The 22,084-nt window shown below is 36.5% G+C and overlaps 1 protein-coding gene across 1 annotated transcript in view; it reads left to right on the forward strand.

Moving 5' to 3' along the window:
- tubgcp5 (tubulin gamma complex component 5) overlaps nt 1–22,084 on the forward strand; it is a 78,625-nt gene that overhangs the window by 23,786 nt on the left and 32,755 nt on the right. The window contains exons 9-14 of the mRNA XM_061977559.2: nt 851–944; nt 1,023–1,275; nt 14,617–14,819; nt 14,883–14,998; nt 18,362–18,624; nt 20,691–20,889. Coding sequence (XP_061833543.2) covers nt 851–944; nt 1,023–1,275; nt 14,617–14,819; nt 14,883–14,998; nt 18,362–18,624; nt 20,691–20,889 — 1,128 coding nt within the window. The remainder of the gene's footprint in view (nt 1–850; nt 945–1,022; nt 1,276–14,616; nt 14,820–14,882; nt 14,999–18,361; nt 18,625–20,690; nt 20,890–22,084) is intronic.

A 22,084-nucleotide genomic window follows, 5' to 3' on the forward strand; every position in this document is an offset into this window, starting at 1 on the left:
ACTGAGGGTGGCCGTATAAACAACTTTAACACTGTTACAAATATGCGCCACACTGTGAACCCACACCAAACAAGAATGACAAACACATTTCGGGAGAACATCCGCACCGTAACACAACATAAACACAACAGAACAAATACCCAGAACCCCTTCCAGCACTAACTCTTCTGGGACACTACAATATACACCCCCCGCTACCCCCTTCCAATCCCCCCCCACCTCAACCTCCTCATAGTCTCTCTCAGGGAGAGCATGTCCCAAATTCCAAGCTGCTGTTTTGAGGCATGTTAAAAAAAAAAAAGCACTTTGTGACTTCAATAATAAATATGGCAGTGCCATGTTGGCATTTTGTTCCCATAACTTTAGTTGATATATTTTGGAAAACCTTGTTACATTGTTTAATGCATCCAGCGGGGCATCACAAGCAAAAATGATTCCCGGGCGCGGCCACCGCTGCTGCTCACTGCTCCCTTCACCTCCCAGGGGTGATCAAGGGTGATGGGTCAAATGCAGAGAATAATTTCGCCACACCTAGTGTGTGTGTGTGACAATCATTGGTACTTTAACTTTAACTTTAACAAAATTAGGCATAATAATGTGTTAATTCCACGACTGTATATATCGGTATCGGTTGATATCGGAATCGATAACTAAGAGTTGGACAATATCGGAATATCAGCAAAAAAGCCATTATAAATTATAATGATTATAAAAAGCCAGATAGGCTCCAGCACCCCCCCCCCCCCCCCCCCCCCCGCGACCCCAAAAAGGGACAAGCGGTAGAAAATGGATGGATGGAAGTCACATTTATCATGCTCAGTCAACCTAATGGTGACAAATTGTGTCGCAGGCTTCTGTCCGGGGTTAAAAGACACTTCATATTCCAGCATCACGACGGGAAAGTGTCCGTGAGGAACAACGTGGTGGTGACTCATCTGACCAGCGTCGGTTCAAACAATCCGTCCTAAATTGGCCTTTTTTTTGGTGCTTGGAAATGAAACCTTCTCCCTCCCCGTCTGCAGAACTGTCTGCGCTCCGTGCTGGAGCACGTGGCCGTGTACGGCCAGGCCGTGTCCAGGCTGCAGAGGTTCATCGACGAGGTGACGGGGCACAGCCCGGAGCTGGGCCCGGCCGGATCCGGCTGCGCCCACGGCGCCAAGAGGGGCTCGGAACCTCCCTTCAGGACCTACCAGGCCTTCGTGTGGGCGCTCAACAAGTTCTTCGCCAGCTTCAAGGAGGAGCTGACCGCCATCGAGAGAGGACTGGTGTGTGAAGGCAAGCACCTTGTTCTTACGTCTCCAAATACACTGTGATTCACATGGGGCTGGGCGATACGCCTCAAAACATCGTCGCGATATCATTGTGTCGTATTGCTCGATATTGATCCTTATTAGATATCAAAATCTCACGGTACGGTATTCACGGTATTAAGCCCACGGTACAATATTATTGTGGTGTATGGCCAAAAGAAAAAAATACTTTAAAATGCAATAGTGTGGCAGGAATGTTTAGTATAAACTAGGGTAGTTGTCAGGTTCAAACCCTGATGACATCTATTAAACAAGACAAGAAGCAAAGAATCAAACAGAGACAGAAGAGAAACGTGCACATCTGCACCCTTGTACAGTGTCATCACGTTCTGCCAAAAGATTGCACGCCTCCTTCTTTTATTTTGGACCCTCCCCGACCACATGGCCACAGCTGCTTCCAAAGGCCAAAGGTCGCAAACAGTTCACAGAAAAGGTCGTAAACAGTTCACAGAAAAGAGTTCGTAAAACAGTTTTCTTCCTATAAAGTAGAAAAAATACAATCAAGCACATTTTTTATTGATATCAAATACATGTCTATCATGATATATAGTGATATCATTTTCTCACCCAGCCCTGGTTTAACGTCATGTCAATCAATCAGACTTTTTTCATACATAAATACATGCTCCTTTTGCAGTTTTCTTCCTATAAAGTAGAAAAAATACTATCGAACGTATTTTTTTATTGATATCGATTACATGTCTATTGTGATATATATTGATATCGTTTTGTCGCCCAGCCCTGGTTTAACGTCATGTCAATCAAACTTATTTCATACATAAATACATGCTCTTTTTGCAGTTTTCTTCCTATAAAGTAGAAAAAATACAATCAAGCACATTTTTTTATTGATATCGATTACATGTCTATCATGATATATAGTGATATCATTTTATCGCCCCACCCTGGTTTAACGTCATGTCAATCATTCACACATTTTTCATACATAAATACATGCTCCTTTTGCAGTTTTCTTACCACAAAGTAGAAAAAATACTATCGAACACATTTTTTAATTGATATCGATTACGTGTCTATCGTGATAAATAGTGATATCATTTTATGGCCCAGCCATGGTTTAACGTCATGTCAATCACACATTTTTCATACATAAATACATGCTCCTTTTGCAGTTTTCTTCCTATAAAGTAGAAAAAAATATTATCGAACGCATTTTTTTAAATTGATATCGATTACATGTCTATGGTAATATATAGTGATATCATTTTATCACCCCGCCCTGGTTTAACGTCATGTCAATCAATCACACTTTTTTCATACATAAATACATGCTCCTTTTGCAGTTTTCTTCCTATAAAGTAGAAAAAATACTATCAAGCACATTTTTGTTATTGATATCGATTACATGTCTATCGTGATATATAGTGATATCGTTTTATCGCCCAGCCCTGGTTTAACGTCATGTCAATCAATCACACTTTTTTAATACATAAATACATGCTCCTTTTGTAGTTTTCTTTCGCAAAAGTACAGAAAATATCGAACACATTTTTTTATTGATATCGATTACATGTCTATCGTGATATATAGTGATATCATTTTATCGCCCCGCCCTGGTTTAACGTCATGTCAATCAATGACACATTTTTCATACATAAATACATGCTCCTTTTGCAGTTTTCTTCCTATAAAGTAGAAAAAAAACTTTCGAACACATTTTTTTATTGATATCTTTTACGTGTCTATCGTGATAAATAGTGATATCATTTTATGGCCCAGCCATGGTTTAACGTCATGTCAATCAATCACACATTTTCCATACATAAATGCATGCTCCTTTTGCAGTTTTCTTCCTATAAAGTAGAAAAAATACTATCAGCACATTTTTTTATTGATATGGATCTATATAGTGATATCGTTTTATCACCCAGCCATGGTTTAACATCATGTCAATCAATCAGACTTTTTTCATACATAAATACATGCTCCTTTTGCAGTTTTCTTCCTATAAAGTAGAAAAAATACTATCAAGCACATTTTTTTATTGATATGGATTACGTGTCTATCGTGATATATAGTGATATCACTTTCTCGCCCAGCCCTGGTTTAACGTCATGTCAATCAATCATACTTTTTTCATACATAAATACATGCTCCTTTTGCAGTTTTCTTCCTATAAAGTAGAAAAAATACTATCGAACGTATTTTTTTATTGATATCGATTACATGTCTATTGTGATGTATATTGATATCGGTTTAATCGCCCAGCCCTGGTTTAACGTCATGTCAATCAAGCTTATTTCATACATAAATACATGCTCCTTTTGCAGTTTTCTTCCTATACAGTAGAAAAAATACAATCAAGCACATTTTTTATTGATATCGATTACATGTCTATCATGATATATAGTGATATCATTTTCTCGCCCAGCCCTGGTTTAACGTCATGTCAATCATTCACACATTTTTCATACATAAATACATGCTCCTTTTGCAGTTTTCTTACCATAAAGTAGAAAAAATACTATCGAACACATTTTTTTTAATTGATATCGATTACGTGTCTATCGTGATAAATAGTGATATCATTTTATGGCCCAGCCATGGTTTAACGTCATGTCAATCACACATTTTTCATACATAAATACATGCTCCTTTTGCAGTTTTCTTCCTATAAAGTAGAAAAAATATCGAACACATTTTTTTATTGATATCGATTACGTGTCTATTGTGATATATAGTGATATCATTTTCTTGCCCATCTCTGGTTTTATGTCATGTCAATCAATCATACTTTTTTCATACATAAATACATGCTCCTTTTGCAGTTTTCTTCCTATAAAGTAGAAAAAATACCATCGAACGTATTTTTTTATTGATATCGATTACATGTCTATTGTGATATATATTGATATCGTTTTATCGCCCAGCCCTGGTTTAACGTCATGTCAATCAAACTTATTTCATACATAAATACATGCTCCTTTTGCAGTTTTCTTCCTATAAAGTAGAAAAAATATAATCAAGCACATTTTTTTATTGATATCGATTACATGTCTATCATGATATATAGTGATATGATTTTCTCGCCCAGCCCTGGTTTAACATCATGTCAATCACACATTTTTCATACATAAATACATGCTCCTTTTGCAGTTTTCTTACCATAAAGTAGAAAAATATTACCGAACACATTTTTTTAATTGATATCGATTACGTGTCTATCGTGATAAATAGTGATATCATTTTATGGCCCAGCCATGGTTTAACGTCATGTCAATCAATCATACTTTATTCATACATAAATACATGCTCCTTTTGCAGTTTTCTTCCTATAAAGTAGAAAAAATATGATCAAGCACATTTTTTTATTGATATCGATTACATGTCTATCATGATATATAGTGATATGATTTTCTCGCCCAGCCCTGGTTTAACATCATGTCAATCACACATTTTTCATACATAAATACATGCTCCTTTTGCAGTTTTCTTCCTATAAAGTAGAAAAAATATCGAACACATTTTTTTATTGATATCGATTACGTGTCTATTGTGATATATAGTGATATCATTTATTTGCCCATCTCTGGTTTTATGTCATGTCAATCAATCATACTTTATTCATACATAAATACATGCTCCTTTTGCAGTTTTCTTCCTATAAAGTAGAATAAATACAATCAAGCACATTTTTTTATTGATATCGATTACATGTCTATCATGATATATAGTGATATGATTTTCTCGCCCAGCCCTGGTTTAACGTCATGTCAATCACACATTTTTCATACATAAATACATGCTCCTTTTGCAGTTTTCTTCCTATAAAGTAGAGAAAATATCGAACACATTTTTTTATTGATACCGATTACATGTCTATCGTGAAATATAGTGATATCATTTTATCGCCCAGCCCTGGTTTAACGTCATGTCAATCACACATTTTTCATACATAAATACATGCTCCTTTTGCAGTTTTCTTCCTATAAAGTAGAAAAAATACTATCAAGCACATTTTTGTTTATGATATCGATTACGTGTCTATCGTGATATATAGTGATATCGTTTTCTCGCCCAGCTCTGGTTTTTTGTCATGTCAATCAATCAGACTTTTTTCATACATAAATACATGCTCCTTTTGCAGTTTTCTTCCTATAAAGTAGAAAAAATATCGAACACATTTTTTTATTGATATCGATTACGTGTCTATTGTGATATATAGTGATATCGTTTTATCGCCCCGCCCTGGTTTAACGTCATGTCAATCAATGACACATTTTTCATACATAAATACATGCTCCTTTTGCAGTTTTCTTCCTATAAAGTAGAAAAAAAACTTTCGAACACATTTTTTTATTGATATCTTTTACGTGTCTATCGTGATAAATAGTGATATCATTTTATGGCCCAGCCATGGTTTAACGTCATGTCAATCAATCACACATTTTCCATACATAAATACATGCTCCTTTTGCAGTTTTCTTCCTATAAAGTAGAAAAAATACTATCAAGCACATTTTTTTATTGATATGGATCTATATAGTGATATCGTTTTATCACCCAGCCATGGTTTAACATCATGTCAATCAATCAGACTTTTTTCATACATAAATACATGCTCCTTTTGCAGTTTTCTTCCTATAAAGTAGAAAAAATACAATCAAGCACATTTTTTTATTGATATCGATTACATGTCTACCATGATATATAGTGATATCATTTTCTCGCCCAGCCCTGGTTTAACGTCATGTCCATCATTCACACATTTTCCATACATAAATACATGCTCCTTTTGCAGTTTTCTTCCTATAAAGTAGAATAAATACTATCGAACGTATTTTTTTATTGATATCGATTACATGTCTATCGTGATAAATAGTGATATCATTTTATGGCCCAGCCATGGTTTAACGTCATGTCAATCACACATTTTTCATACATAAATACATGCTCCTTTTGCAGTTTTCTTCCTATAAAGTAGAAAAAATACTATCAAGCACATTTTTGTTTATGATATCGATTACGTGTCTATCGTGATATATAGTGATATCGTTTTCTCGCCCAGCTCTGGTTTTTTGTCATGTCAATCAATCAGACTTTTTTCATACATAAATACATGCTCCTTTTGCAGTTTTCTTCCTATAAAGTAGAAAAAATATCGAACACATTTTTTTATTGATATCGATTACGTGTCTATTGTGATATATAGTGATATCGTTTTATCGCCCCGCCCTGGTTTAACGTCATGTCAATCAATGACACATTTTTCATACATAAATACATGCTCCTTTTGCAGTTTTCTTCCTATAAAGTAGAAAAAAAACTTTCGAACACATTTTTTTATTGATATCTTTTACGTGTCTATCGTGATAAATAGTGATATCATTTTATGGCCCAGCCATGGTTTAACGTCATGTCAATCAATCACACATTTTCCATACATAAATACATGCTCCTTTTGCAGTTTTCTTCCTATAAAGTAGAAAAAATACTATCAAGCACATTTTTTTATTGATATGGATCTATATAGTGATATCGTTTTATCACCCAGCCATGGTTTAACATCATGTCAATCAATCAGACTTTTTTCATACATAAATACATGCTCCTTTTGCAGTTTTCTTCCTATAAAGTAGAAAAAATACAATCAAGCACATTTTTTTATTGATATCGATTACATGTCTATCATGATATATAGTGATATCATTTTCTCGCCCAGCCCTGGTTTAACGTCATGTCCATCATTCACACATTTTCCATACATAAATACATGCTCCTTTTGCAGTTTTCTTCCTATAAAGTAGAATAAATACTATCGAACGTATTTTTTTATTGATATCGATTACATGTCTATCGTGATAAATAGTGATATCATTTTATGGCCCAGCCATGGTTTAACGTCATGTCAATCACACATTTTTCATACATAAATACATGCTCCTTTTGCAGTTTTCTTCCTATAAAGTAGAAAAAATATCGAACACATTTTTTTATTGATATCGATTACGTGTCTATTGTGATATATAGTGATATCATTTTCTTGCCCATCTCTGGTTTTATGTCATGTCAATCAATCATACTTTTTTCATACATAAATACATGCTCCTTTTGCAGTTTTCTTCCTATAAAGTAGAAAAAATATAATCAAGCACATTTTTTATTGATATCGATTACATGTCTATCATGATATATAGTGATATGATTTTCTCGCCCAGCCCTGGTTTAACATCATGTCAATCACACATTTTTCATACATAAATACATGCTCCTTTTGCAGTTTTCTTACCATAAAGTAGAACAAATACTATCGAACACATTTTTTAAATTGATATCGATTACGTGTCTATCGTGATAAATAGTGATATCATTTTATGGCCCAGCCATGGTTTAACGTCATGTCAATCACACATTTTTCATACATAAATACATGCTCCTTTTACAGTTTTCTTCCTATAAAGTAGAGAAATTATCGAACACATTTTTTTATTGATATCGATTACGTGTCTATCGTGATATATAGTGATATCGTTTTCTCGCCCAGCTCTGGTTTTTTGTCATGTCAATCAATCAGACTTTTTTCATACATAAATACATGCTCCTTTTGCAGTTTTCTTCCTATAAAGTAGAAAAAATACAATCAAGCACATTTTTTATTGATATCGATTACATGTCTATCGTGAAATATAGTGATATCATTTTATCGCCCAGCCCTGGTTTAACGTCATGTCAATCACACATTTTTCATACATAAATACATGCTCCTTTTGCAGTTTTCTTCCTATGAAGTAGAAAAAATACTATCGAACGTATTTTTTTAATGATATCAAATACATGTCTATTGTGATATATATTGATATCGGTTTATCGCCTAGCCCTGGTTTAATGTCATGTCAATCAAACTTCTTTCATACATAAATACATGCTCCTTTTGCAGGTTTGTTACCATAAAGTAGAAAAAATACTATCGAACACATTTTTTTAATTGATATCGATTACATGTCTATCGTGATATATAGTGATATCGTTTTCTCGTCCAGCCCTGGTTTAACGTCATGTCAATCACACATTTTTCATACATAAAAACATGCTCCTTTTTCAGTTTTCTTTCTATAAAGTAGAAAAATACTATCAAATAAATGTTTTATTGATATGGATAACATGTTTATCGTGATATATCGTGATATCGTTTTATCGCCCAGCCCTGGTTTAACGTCATGTCAATCATTCACACATTTTTCATACATAAATACATGCTCCTTTTGCAGTTTTCTTCCCATAAAGTAGAAAGAATACTATCAAACACATTTTTTTAATTGATATCGATTACATGTCTATCGTGATATATATTGATATCATTTTGTCTCCCCGCTCTGGTTTAGCATCATGTCAATCATTCACACTTTTTTCATACATAAACGCATGCTCCTTTTGCAGTTTTCTTCCTATAAAGTAGAAAAAATGCTATCGAACACATTTTTTTATTGATATCGATTACATGTCTATCGTGATATATATTGATATCGGTTTATCGTCCAGCCCTGGTTTAACGTCATGTCAATCAAACTTCTTTCATACATAAATACATGCTCCTTTTGCAGGTTTGTTACCATAAAGTAGAAAAAATACTATCGAACACATTTTTTTAATTGATATCGATTACATGTCTATCGTGATATATAGTGATATCGTTTTCTCGTCCAGCCCTGGTTTAACGTCATGTCAATCACACATTTTTCATACATAAAAACATGCTCCTTTTTCAGTTTTCTTTCTATAAAGTAGAAAAATACTATCAAATAAATGTTTTATTGATATGGATAACATGTTTATCGTGATATATCGTGATATCGTTTTATCGCCCAGTCCTGGTTTAACGTCATGTCAATCATTCACACATTTTTCATACATGAATACATGCTCCTTTTGCAGTTTTCTTCCCATAAAGTAGAAAGAATACTATCAAACACATTTTTTTAATTGATATCGATTACATGTCTATCATGATATATATTGATATCATTTTGTCTCCCCGCCCTGGTTTAACATCATGTCAATCATTCACACTTTTTTCATACATAAACGCATGCTCCTTTTGCAGTTTTCTTCCTATAAAGTAGAAAAAATGCTATTGAACACATTTTTTTATTGATATCTTTTACGTGTTTATCGTGATAAATAGTGATATCGTTTTACCGCCCAGCCCTGGTTTAACGTCATGTCAATCAATCACACATTTTTCATACATAAATACATGCTCCTTTTGCAGTTTTCTTCCTATAAAGTAGAAAAAATGCTATTGAACACATTTTTTTATTGATATCTTTTACGTGTTTATCGTGATAAATAGTGATATCGTTTTACCGCCCAGCCCTGGTTTAACGTCATGTCAATCAATCACACATTTTTCATACATAAATACATGCTCCTTTTGCAGTTTTCTTCCTATAAAGTAGAAAAAATGCTATCGAAAACATTTTTTTATTAATATCGATTACGTGTCTATCGTGATATATAGTGATATCATTTTCTCGCCCAGCCCTGGTTTAACGTCATGTCAATCACACATTTTTCATACATAAATACATGCTCGTTTTGCAGTTTTCTTCCTATAAAATAGAAAAAATAGTATCAAGCGTATTTTTTTTTTGATATGGATTACATGTCTATTGTGATATTGTGATATCATTTTCTCGTCCATCCCTGGTTTAACGTTATGTCAATCACACTTTTTTCATACATAAATACATGCTCCTTTTGCAGTTTTCTTCCTATAAAGTAGAAAAATACTATCAAACACATTTTTTTTATTGATATCGATTACATGTGTTATATATTGATATCGTTTTATCGCCCAGCCCTGGTTTAACGTCATGTCAATCAATCAAACTTCTTTTATACATAAATACATGCTCCTTTTGCAGTTTTCTTCCTATAAAGTAGAAAAAATACTATCAAGCACATTTTTGTTATTGATATCGATTACGTGTCTATCATGATATATAGTGATATCATTTTCTCGCCCAGCCATGGTTTAACGTCATGTCATTTAATCACACTTTTTTCATACATAAATACATGCTCCTTTTGCAGTTTTCTTCCTATAAAGTAGAAAAATTGTTATCGAACGCATTTTTTTAATTGATATCGATTACATGTCTATCGTGATATTTAGTGATATCGTTTTATCGCCCAGCCCTGGTTTAACGTCATGTCAATCAATCAAACTTCTTCCCTACATAAATACATGCTCCTTTTGCAGTTTTCTTCCTATAAAGAAAATATCGAACACATTTTTTTGTTGAGATCGATTACGTGTCCATCGTGATATATAGTGATATCGTTTTATCGCCCAGTCCTGGTTTAACGTCATGTCAATCAATCACACATTTTCCATACATAAATACATGCTCCTTTTGCAGTTTTCTTCCTACAAAGTAGAAAAATACTATCAAACGCATTTTTTTTATTGATATCGATTACATGTGTTATATATTGATATCGTTTTATCGCCCAGCCCTGGTTTAACGTCATGTCAATCAATCAAACTTCTTTCATACATAAATACATGCTCCTTTTTCAGTTTTCTTCCTATAAAGTAGAAAAAATACTATCAAGCACATTTTTGTTATTGATATCGATTACGTGTCTATCGTGATATATATTGATATCGTTTTCTCACCCAGCCCTGGTTTAACGTCATGTCAATCAATCACACATTTTTCATACATAAATACATGCTCCTTTTGAAGTTTTCTTCCTATAAAGTAGAAAAAATACTATCAAGCACATTTTTTATTGATATCGATTACATGTCTATCGTGATACATAGTGATATCGTTTTATCGCCCAGCCCTGGGTAATCATTCACACATTTTTCATACATAAATACATGCTCCTTTTGCAGTTTTCTTCCTATAAAGTAGAAAAAATACTATCGAACACATTTTTTTAATTGATATCGATTACATGTCTATCGTGATATATAGTGATATCGTTTTATCGCCCAGCCCTGGTTTAACGTCATGTCAATCAATCACACATTTTTCATACATGATTACATGCTGCTTTTGCAGTTTTCTTCCTATAAAGTAGAAAAAATACTATCAAGCCCATTTTTTATTGATTTCTATTACATGTCTATCGCGATATATTGATATCATTTTATCGCCCAACCCTGGGTAAACGTCATGTCAATCACACATTTTTCGTACATAGATACATGCTCCTTTTACAGTTTTCTTCCTATAAAGTAGAAAAAATACTATCGAACGTATTTTTTATTGATATCGATTACATGTCTATTGTGATATATATTGATATCGTTTTATTGCCCAGCCCTGGTTTAACGTCATGTCAATCAAACTTATTTCATACATAAATACATGCTCCTTTTGCAGTTTTCTTCCTATAAAGTAGAAAAAATACTGTCGATCGCATTTTTTTTATTGATATCGATTACATGTCTATCGTGATATATAGTGATATCGTTTTATCGTCCAGCCCTGGTTTAACGTCATGTCAATCAAACTTATTTCATACATAAATACATGCTCCTTTTGCAGTTTTCTTCCTATAAAGTTCAGAAAATATCGAACACATTTTTTTATTGATATCGATTACATGTCTATCGTGATATATATTGATATCGTTTTATCGCCCAACCCTGGGTTAACGTCATGTCAATCACACATTTTTCGTACATAAATACTTTTGCAGTTTTCTTCCTATAAAGTAGAAAAAATATCGAACACATTTTTTCTATTGATATCGATTACGTGTCTATCGTGATTTATAGTGATATCATTTTATCGCACAGCCCTGGTTCAACGTCATGTCAATGACACATTTTTCAAACATAAATACATGCTCCTTTTGCAGTTTTCTTCCTATAAAGTAGAAAAAATACTATCGAACACATTTTTTTAATTGATATCGATTACATGTCTATCGTGATATATAGTGATATCGTTTTATCGCCCAGCCCTGGTTTAACGTCATGTCAATCAATCACACATTTTTCATACATGATTACATGCTGCTTTTGCAGTTTTCTTCCTATAAAGTAGAAAAAATACTATCAAGCACATTTTTTATTGATTTCTATTACATGTCTATCGCGATATATTGATATCATTTTATCGCCCAACCCTGGGTAAACGTCATGTCAATCACACATTTTTCGTACATAAATACATGCTCCTTTTACAGTTTTCTTCCTATAAAGTAGAAAAAATACTATCGAACGTATTTTTTATTGATATCGATTACATGTCTATTGTGATATATATTGATATCGTTTTATCGCCCAGCCCTGGTTTAACGTCATGTCAATCAAACTTATTTCATACATAAATACATGCTCCTTTTGCAGTTTTCTTCCTATAAAGTAGAAAAAATACTATCGATCGCATTTTTTTTATTGATATCGATTACATGTCTATCGTGATATATAGTGATATCGTTTTATCGTCCAGCCCTGGTTTAACGTCATGTCAATCAATCAAACTTCTTTTATACATAAATACATGCTCCTTTTGCAGTTTTCTTCCTATAAAGTAGAAAAAATACTATCAAGCACATTTTTGTTATTGATATCGATTACGTGTCTATCATGATATATAGTGATATCATTTTCTCGCCCAGCCATGGTTTAACGTCATGTCATTTAATCACACTTTTTTCATACATAAATACATGCTCCTTTTGCAGTTTTCTTCCTATAAAGTAGAAAAAATACTATCGATCGCATTTTTTTTATTGATATCGATTACATGTCTATCGTGATATATAGTGATATCGTTTTATCGTCCAGCCCTGGTTTAACGTCATGTCAATCAAACTTATTTCATACATAAATACATGCTCCTTTTGCAGTTTTCTTCCTATAAAGTTCAGAAAATATCGAACACATTTTTTTATTGATATCGATTACATGTCTATCGTGATATATATTGATATCGTTTTATCGCCCAACCCTGGGTTAACGTCATGTCAATCACACATTTTTCGTACATAAATACTTTTGCAGTTTTCTTCCTATAAAGTAGAAAAAATATCGAACACATTTTTTCTATTGATATCGATTACGTGTCTATCGTGATATATAGTGATATCATTTTATCGCACAGCCCTGGTTCAACGTCATGTCAATGACACATTTTTCAAACATAAATACATGCTCCTTTTGCAGTTTTCTTCCTATAAAGTAGAAAAAATACTATCAAGCACATTTTTGTTATTGATATCGATTACGTGTCTATCATGATATATAGTGATATCATTTTCTCGCCCAGCCATGGTTTAACGTCATGTCATTTAATCACACTTTTTTCATACATAAATACATGCTCCTTTTGCAGTTTTCTTCCTATAAAGTAGAAAAAAATACTATCGATCGCATTTTTTTTATTGATATCGATTACATGTCTATCGTGATATATAGTGATATCGTTTTATCGTCCAGCCCTGGTTTAACGTCATGTCAATCAAACTTATTTCATACATAAATACATGCTCCTTTTGCAGTTTTCTTCCTATAAAGTTCAGAAAATATCGAACACATTTTTTTATTGATATCGATTACATGTCTATCGTGATATATATTGATATCGTTTTATCGCCCAACCCTGGGTTAACGTCATGTCAATCACACATTTTTCGTACATAAATACTTTTGCAGTTTTCTTCCTATAAAGTAGAAAAAATATCGAACACATTTTTTCTATTGATATCGATTACGTGTCTATCGTGATATATAGTGATATCATTTTATCGCACAGCCCTGGTTCAACGTCATGTCAATGACACATTTTTCAAACATAAATACATGCTCCTTTTGCAGTTTTCTTCCTATAAAGTAGAAAAAAATACTATCAAGCACTTTTTTTTATTAATGTCGATTATGTGTCTATCGTGATATATAGTGATATCGTTTTATCGCCCAGCCCTGGTTTAACGTCATGTCAATCAATCAATCTTCTTTTATACATAAATACATGCTCCTTTTGCAAGTTTTCTTCCAATAAAGTAGAGAAAATATCGAACACATTTTTTTATTGATATCGATTACATGTCTATTGTGATATATAGTGATATCATTTTCTCGCCCATCTCTGGTTTTATGTCATGTCAATCAATCATACTTTTTTCATACATAAATACATGCTCCTTTTGCAGTTTTCTTCCTATAAAATAGAAAAAATACTATCAAACTATTTTTTTAATTGATATCGTTTACATGTCTGTCGTGATATATAGTGATATCATTTTATCGCCCAGTCCTGGTTTAACGTCATGTCAATCAATCAAACGTATATAAAATAAATACATGCTCCTTTTGCAGATGAAACCGTGACCCTGTTAGCCGTTCTGGAGCGCCTCGGTCCAAACCTGGCTCAGATCAAAGTGCTCTACAAGGTTTTCTGCACCGGGGTGGCCGAGGTCCCCCCCGAGACCCCCAACGTGGTGCGGGCGTCCCACCTGCTCAACACGTTGTACAAAGCCATCAGCGAGTACGACAGCGTTGGGGAAGCCTCCGAGCAAACGGTGAGCGCTCGTCGTCGGCGTCAAGGTGAAGCAGTTTTGTAAGTTTGCCTGCTTCTCCACTAGGTGGCATTGCTCTTCTCACTGTGGACCGAGACCGTCAGACCCTATTTGGAGATAGTGGACGAGTGGATCGTCCACGGTCACCTGTTTGACCCCGCCAAAGAGTTCATCATCCAAAGGTAGTGTTTTGGAATTGTTCAAGAAGAGGGGAGAGGTAGAGGACGAGCCAAATACAGACTGTATGTGATTCAACATGGGAAAAGGCAGTAATACAGCATCAATCACAGAAGAAACCCATTTGTAGAGTAACCTTCGACCAGAAGACAAGAACCATAACATTTGTGATCACCCCATTATAGCAGTCTTTGTCTCATGCTCATGGGGAACAAATTAGGGAACCTGTGCAGAACTATTTTGTTAAATGCTAAATGTCTTATCCAAAAGATTAAAAATAATCAAAATAATCCTAACAATCGTTAAGATTCTAATATTAGCCTTTTTTGGGGAATCAATCATCAAAAGGTTCAGAGAATCTGGAGAAATCACTGCACGTAAGCGATGATATTACGGACCTTCGATCCCTCAGGCGGTACTGCATCAAAAAGCGACATCAGTGTGTAAAGGATATCACCACATGCGCTCAGGAACACTTCAGAAAACCACTGTCAGTAACTACAGTTGGTCGCTACATCTGTAAGTGCAAGTTAAAACTCTACTGTGCAAAGCGAAAGCCATTTATCAACAACACCCGGAAACGCCGCCGGCTTCGCTGGGCCCGAGCTCATCTAAGATGGACTGATGCAAAGTGTAAAAGTGTTCTGTGGTCTGACGAGTCCGCATTTCAAATTGTTTTTGGAAACTGTGGACGTGGTGTCCTCCGGACCAAAGAGGAAAAGAACCATCCGGATTGTTCTAGGCGCAAAGTGGAAAAGCCAACATGTGTGATGGTATGGGGGTGAATTAGTGTCCAAGACTTGGGTAACTTACACATCTGTGAAGGCACCATTAATGCTGAAAGGTACATACAGGTTTTGGAGCAACATATGTTGCCATCCAAGCAACATTACCATGGACGCCCCTGCTTATTTCAGCAAGACAAAGCCAAGCCATGTGTTACAACAGCGTGTCTTCATAGTAAAAGAGTGCGGGTACTACATACTTACCAACCCTCCCGGATTTTCCGGGAGACTCCCGAAATTCAGCGCCTCTCCCGAAAACCTCCCGGGACAAATTTTCTCCCGAAAATCTCCCGAAATTCAGGCGGAGCTGGAGGCCACGCCCCCTCCAGCTCCATGCGGACCTGAGTGACGTGTTTTCCTCTACCGTAAAGCAGTTCGTCTGCCGTAAACAGCAATGTTGTGACACTCTTAAACAGGACAATACTGCCATCTAGTGCATTTCACACAACAATGCATCATCAGAGAGGGTGTTCAGCATGGTTCGAAAAATAGTGACAGAGAATAGAACAAGGATGGACAATTCAACCCTTAACTCAACAATGAGTAGATGAGTGTTAAGTGTGTGTATATGTGTAAATAAATGAACACTGAAATTCAAGTATTTCTCTTATTTTTATATATATAATAAAATAAATATATATTTATAGCTAGAATTCACTGAAAGTCAAGTATTTCTTATATATATATATATATATATATATATATATATATATATATATATATATATATATATATATATATATATATATATATATATACAGGTAAAAGCCAGTAAATTAGAATATTTTGAAAAACTTGATTTATTTCAGTAATTGCATTCAAAAGGTGTAACTTGTACATTATATTTATTCATTGCACACAGACTGATGCATTCAAATGTTTATTTCATTTAATTTTGATGATTTGAAGTGGCAACAAATGAAAATCCAAAATTCCGTGTGTCACAAAATTAGAATATTGTGTAAGGGTTAAATTTTGAAGACACCTGGTGCCACAAACTAATCAGCTGATTAACTCAAAACACCTGCAAAGGGCTTTAAATGGTCTCTCAGTCCAGTTCTGAAGCCTACACAAACATGGGGAAGACTTCAGATTTGACAGCTGTCCAAAAGGCAACCATCGACACATTGCACAAGGAGGGAAAGACACAAAAGGTTATTGCTGAAGAGGCTGGCTGTTCTCAGAGCTCTGTGTCCAAACACATTAATGGAGAGGCAAAGGGAAGGAAAAACTGTGGTCAGAAAAAGTGTACAAGCGATAGGGATCACCGCGCCCTGGTCAAGATTGTGAAAAAAAACCCATTCAAAAATGTGGGGGAGATTCAGAAGGAGTGGACAGCTGCTGGAGTCAGTGCTTCAAGATCCACCACCAAGAGACGCTTGAAAGACATGGGTTTCAACTGCCGCATACCTCGTGTCAAGCCACTGTTGACCAAGAAACAGCGCGAAAAGCGTCTCACCTGGGCTAAGGAAAAAAAGAGCTGGACTGCTGCTGAGTGGTCCAAAGTCATGTTTTCTGGAGGAAGACAGGAGAGGCACAGGATCCACGTTGCCTGAAGTCTAGTGTAAAGTTTCCACCATCAGTGATGGTTTGGGGTGCCATGTCATCTGCTGGTGTCGGTCCACTCTGTTTCCTGAGATCCAGGGTCAACGCAGCCGTCTACCAGCAAGTTTTAGAGCACTTCATGCTTCCTGCTGCTGACCTGCTCTATGGAGATGGAGATTTCAAGTTCCAACAGGACTTGGCGCCTGCACACAGCGCAAAATCTACCCGTGCCTGGTTTACGGACCATGGTATTTCTGTTCTAAATTGGCCCGCCAACTCCCCTGACCTTAGCCCCATAGGAAATCTGTGGGGTATTGTGAAAAGGAAGATGCAGAATGCCAGACCCAAAAACGCAGAAGAGTTGAAGGCCACTATTAGAGCAACCTGGGCTCTCATAACACCTGAGCAGTGCCAGAAACTCATCGACTCCATGCCACGCCGCATTAACGCAGTAATTGAGGCAAAAGGAGCTCCAACCAAGTATTGAGTATTGTACATGCTCATATTTTTCATTTTCATACTTTTCAGTTGGCCAACATTTCTAAAAATCCCTTTTTTGTATTAGCCTTAAGTAATATTCTAATTTTGTGACACACGGAATTTTGGATTTTCATTTGTTGCCACTTCAAATCATCAAAATTAAATGAAATAAACATTTGAATGCATCAGTCTGTGTGCAATGAATAAATATAATGTACAAGTTACACCTTTTGAATGCAATTACTGAAATAAATCAAGTTTTTCAAAATATTCTAATTTACTGGCTTTTACCTGTATATATATAATACATAAAATAATTGACTTGGTGAATTCTAGCTGTAAATATACTCCTCCCCTCTTAACCACGCCCCCAACCACGCCCCAACCCCCGCCCTAACACCCCCTCCACCCACCCCCCACCTCCCGAAATCGGAGGTCTCAAGGTTGGCAAGTATGGGGTACTAGACTGGCCTGCCTGTAGTCCAGACCTGTCTCCCATTGAAAATGTGTGGCGGATGATACATGGCCGATGTTAAAATAAGTCCTTCCCTCCTTCAGGAACAAGGACGTGGCAGTCAACCACAGGGACTTCTGGTACGCCACCTACACGCTGTACAGCATATCTGAGGCGGTGGAGAGCGAGACGAACGACGCGGCCAGCGGAAGCTCGGCGGGCGACGGCAGCACCGGCATCAGGCAGCTCACCATGGTGTCCTTCCTCAAGCCCGTCCTCAAGCAGATCATCATGGCCGGCAAGTCCATGCAGCTGCTCAGGAACCTGGACTGTAAAGACCCCCAGCAGTCTGAGGGCTCCTCTAGAGGTCAGTGGAGGTTTTTGTGGTCTGTTTTAGCTCCAAACGTGATCTGGCCTCTCTTGTAGGAATGTGGACATGCTAGCAGTGATTACCAGCCACTGTGTGCTTAGCTGTTGTGTAGCTGCTATAACCTTTTATGTTTACCTTCTGTAAATGAATTGACTATAATAGAAGAAATTGTGTGCTTAATGGGGAACATTTAGATGTTAACTGACTGTCCAAGTAAACACTCTGCAGGACTGTTTGTATCGCACATGATATCACACACAAGTAAATACTCTGCAGTACCGCTTGCATCGCACATTATATCCCACACAAGTAAACACACTGCAGAACTGCTTGTATCGCACATGATATCACACACAAGTAAACACTTTACAGGACTGCTTGTATCGCACATGATATCACACACAAGTAAACACTTAAATAATAATAACTGGGATTTATATAGCGCTTTTCTAAGTACCCAAAGTCGCTTTACATGTAGAACCCGTCATTCATTCACACCTTGACAGGACTGCTTGTATCGCACATGATACCACACACAAGTAAACACTTTGCAGGATTGCTTCTATCACACATGATATCACACATTAGTAAGCACATTGCAGGACTGCTTGTATCGCACATGATATCACACACAAGTAAACACACTGCAGGATTGCTTGTATTGCACATGATATCACACACAAGTATTCACGCTGCAGGACTGCTTGTATCGTACACAATATCACACACACAAGTAAACACGCTGCGGGACTGCTTGTATCACACATGATATCACACACACAAGTAAACACTCAACAAGACTGCTTATAATACACATGATATCACACACAAGTAATCGCGCTGCAGGACTGCTTGTATCGCACATTATATCACACGCAAGTAAACATGCTGCAGGACTGCTTGTATCACACATGATATCACACACAAGTAAACACTCTGCAGGACTGCTTGTATCGCACATGATATCACACACAAGTAAACACGCTGAAGGACTGCTTGTATCGCACATGATATCACACACAAGTAATCACGCTGCAGGACTGCTTGTATTGCACGTGATATCACACACAAGTAAACACGCTGCAGGACTGCTTGTATTGCACGTGATATCACACACAAGTAAACACGCTGCGGAACTGCTTGTATCGCACATGATATCAAACACAAGTAAACACGCTGCAGGACTGCTTGTATCACACATGATATCACATACAAGTAAACATGTTGCAGGACTGTTTGTATCGCACATGATATCACTCACAAGTAAACACACTACAGGACTGTTTGTATCACACATGATATCACACACAAGTGAACACGCTGCAGTGCTGCTTGTATATCACAGGATATCACACACAAGTAAACACACTGCAGGACTGCTCGTATCGCACATGATATCACACACAAATAAACACTTTGCAGGACTGCTTGTATCGCACATGATATCACACACAAGTAAACACTTTGCAGGACTGCTTGTATCGCACATGATATCACACACAAGTAAACACGCTGAAGGACTGCTTGTATCGCACTAGATATCATGAATATGTAAACACGCTGCAGGACTGCTTCTATCACACATGATATCACACACAAGTAATCAGGCTGCAGGACTGCTTTTATAACACATGATATCACACACAAGTAAACACTCTGCAGGACTGCTTGTATCGCACATTATATCACACACAAGTAAACATGCTGCAGGACTGCTTGTATCACACATGATATCACACACAAGTAAACATGCTGCAGGACTGTTTGTATCGTACATGATATCACACACAAGTAAACACGCCGCAGGACTGCTTGTATCGCACATGATATCACACACAAGTAAACACGCTGAAGGACTGCTTGTATCGCACATGATATCACACACAAGTAAACACGCCGCAGGACTGGTTGTATCGCATATGATATCACACACAAGTAAACACTCTGCAGGACTGCTTGTATCACACATGATATCACACACAAGTAAACACTCTGCAGGACTGCTTGTATCGCACATGTTACACGTGGGTAGAACTGAGACTGGTCCATGTTCTGTGTGGCAGATGCCGAGCGCAAGAGTCTGTACACGATGTTCCTGGAGTCGGTGCAGTCGCGCCTGTGCAGCCAGGACCAGTCCCCCACAGGCATGGTGACGGAGCAGCAGGCCACCAGGAGGAGCCTGTTTAAGATGCAGTCCATCATCGCACAACACCTGGAGATGAACGACCTCCATGACCCCCTGCTGGCCATCAACTTTGCCAGGTGATCCAGAAACTTGCACCTAAATGAACACTCGGAGTACATATGATAATAATACGGTATACAAGAACGTAAAATAGGTATATTTTCACTTGTTCAAAGATGTAATCTTCATCCTTCATGATGGCCATGTGAGCAGCTTGGACCGATCATGCAACCAATGATTTCACTTTAATTTTCTTTGACGCACTGCCAGCAGAAGAGTCTGACTCACACATGGTGAATGAGCTAAAAAGAGTGACTTCCTCGCCTACGTATTTTTCCACTAGTTCTCCTTTTCTTGTCGTCCGCTATTTGTCATTTCTAGGAGTGCGTCATGAACATAAAACCAACATGGTCGGGACCTTCATGCAATAATTGCTGTGGGTTTCAGTTAGTTAGCAAAAGAACTCCAAATGTTAGGGATAGAAACGGGATAATCAACACCTTATTAGGTTTTGGGCTGATCTGGATCAAATTCTTCTAGGACTGTATCACAATAAACTTGTTTTATATTGTCAGGTTCAAACACCGATGACATCTATTAAACAAGACAAGAAGCAAGGAATTAAACAGAGACAGAATTAAATTTGGCTCAATTGAGGAGAGACGTCTGGACTGTACAGTCTCACCACGCTCCTGACGAAAGATTGTACGCCTCCTGTTTTATTTGGACTTTCCCTGGTTACATGGCAACAGCTGTTTCTAAGGGAGGGGGGTCGTAAACAGCCATCGCCTTTGGTTACAGAACAGTTCAAAGAAAAGGTCGTAAAAGAGTTAAAAGAAAAGGTCGCCTGGAGGGGAGTCCGATCCTGCTTCCTCTTTACTTTGTAGATCTCGGGTCAAGACAATATCTTTCTGTTGACTACAATACATCAAAGAAACAGAACACCTTCATGTTGCTTCCCATCCTACACAGTGGAGTTTTACAAGCCTTCTTCTTGGTAGGATCAAAGACAGCTTTTGTCTGCTCGCCGGGAACTCATGGCAACTCATGTGATAACTTAGATACAATTATTCTGACATATATGGTTTGATATAAAAAATTATTGACATTTTTATCACCTATGGAAATTAAGGAGCAGGAGAAAATGTACTTTATTTGAAAAGTAGCTTCCTCTGATCGTAATCCCTCAGCTATGAAGGCAGAAATGAAATGTCAACACAAACAATGTCAACAAAATAGTCAAATCACATTGAAGACTTAACAATAAGATCT

This window comes from Nerophis lumbriciformis, linkage group LG18 (genome assembly GCF_033978685.3).
Source record: "Nerophis lumbriciformis linkage group LG18, RoL_Nlum_v2.1, whole genome shotgun sequence".
Lineage (NCBI taxonomy): Eukaryota > Metazoa > Chordata > Actinopteri > Syngnathiformes > Syngnathidae > Nerophis > Nerophis lumbriciformis.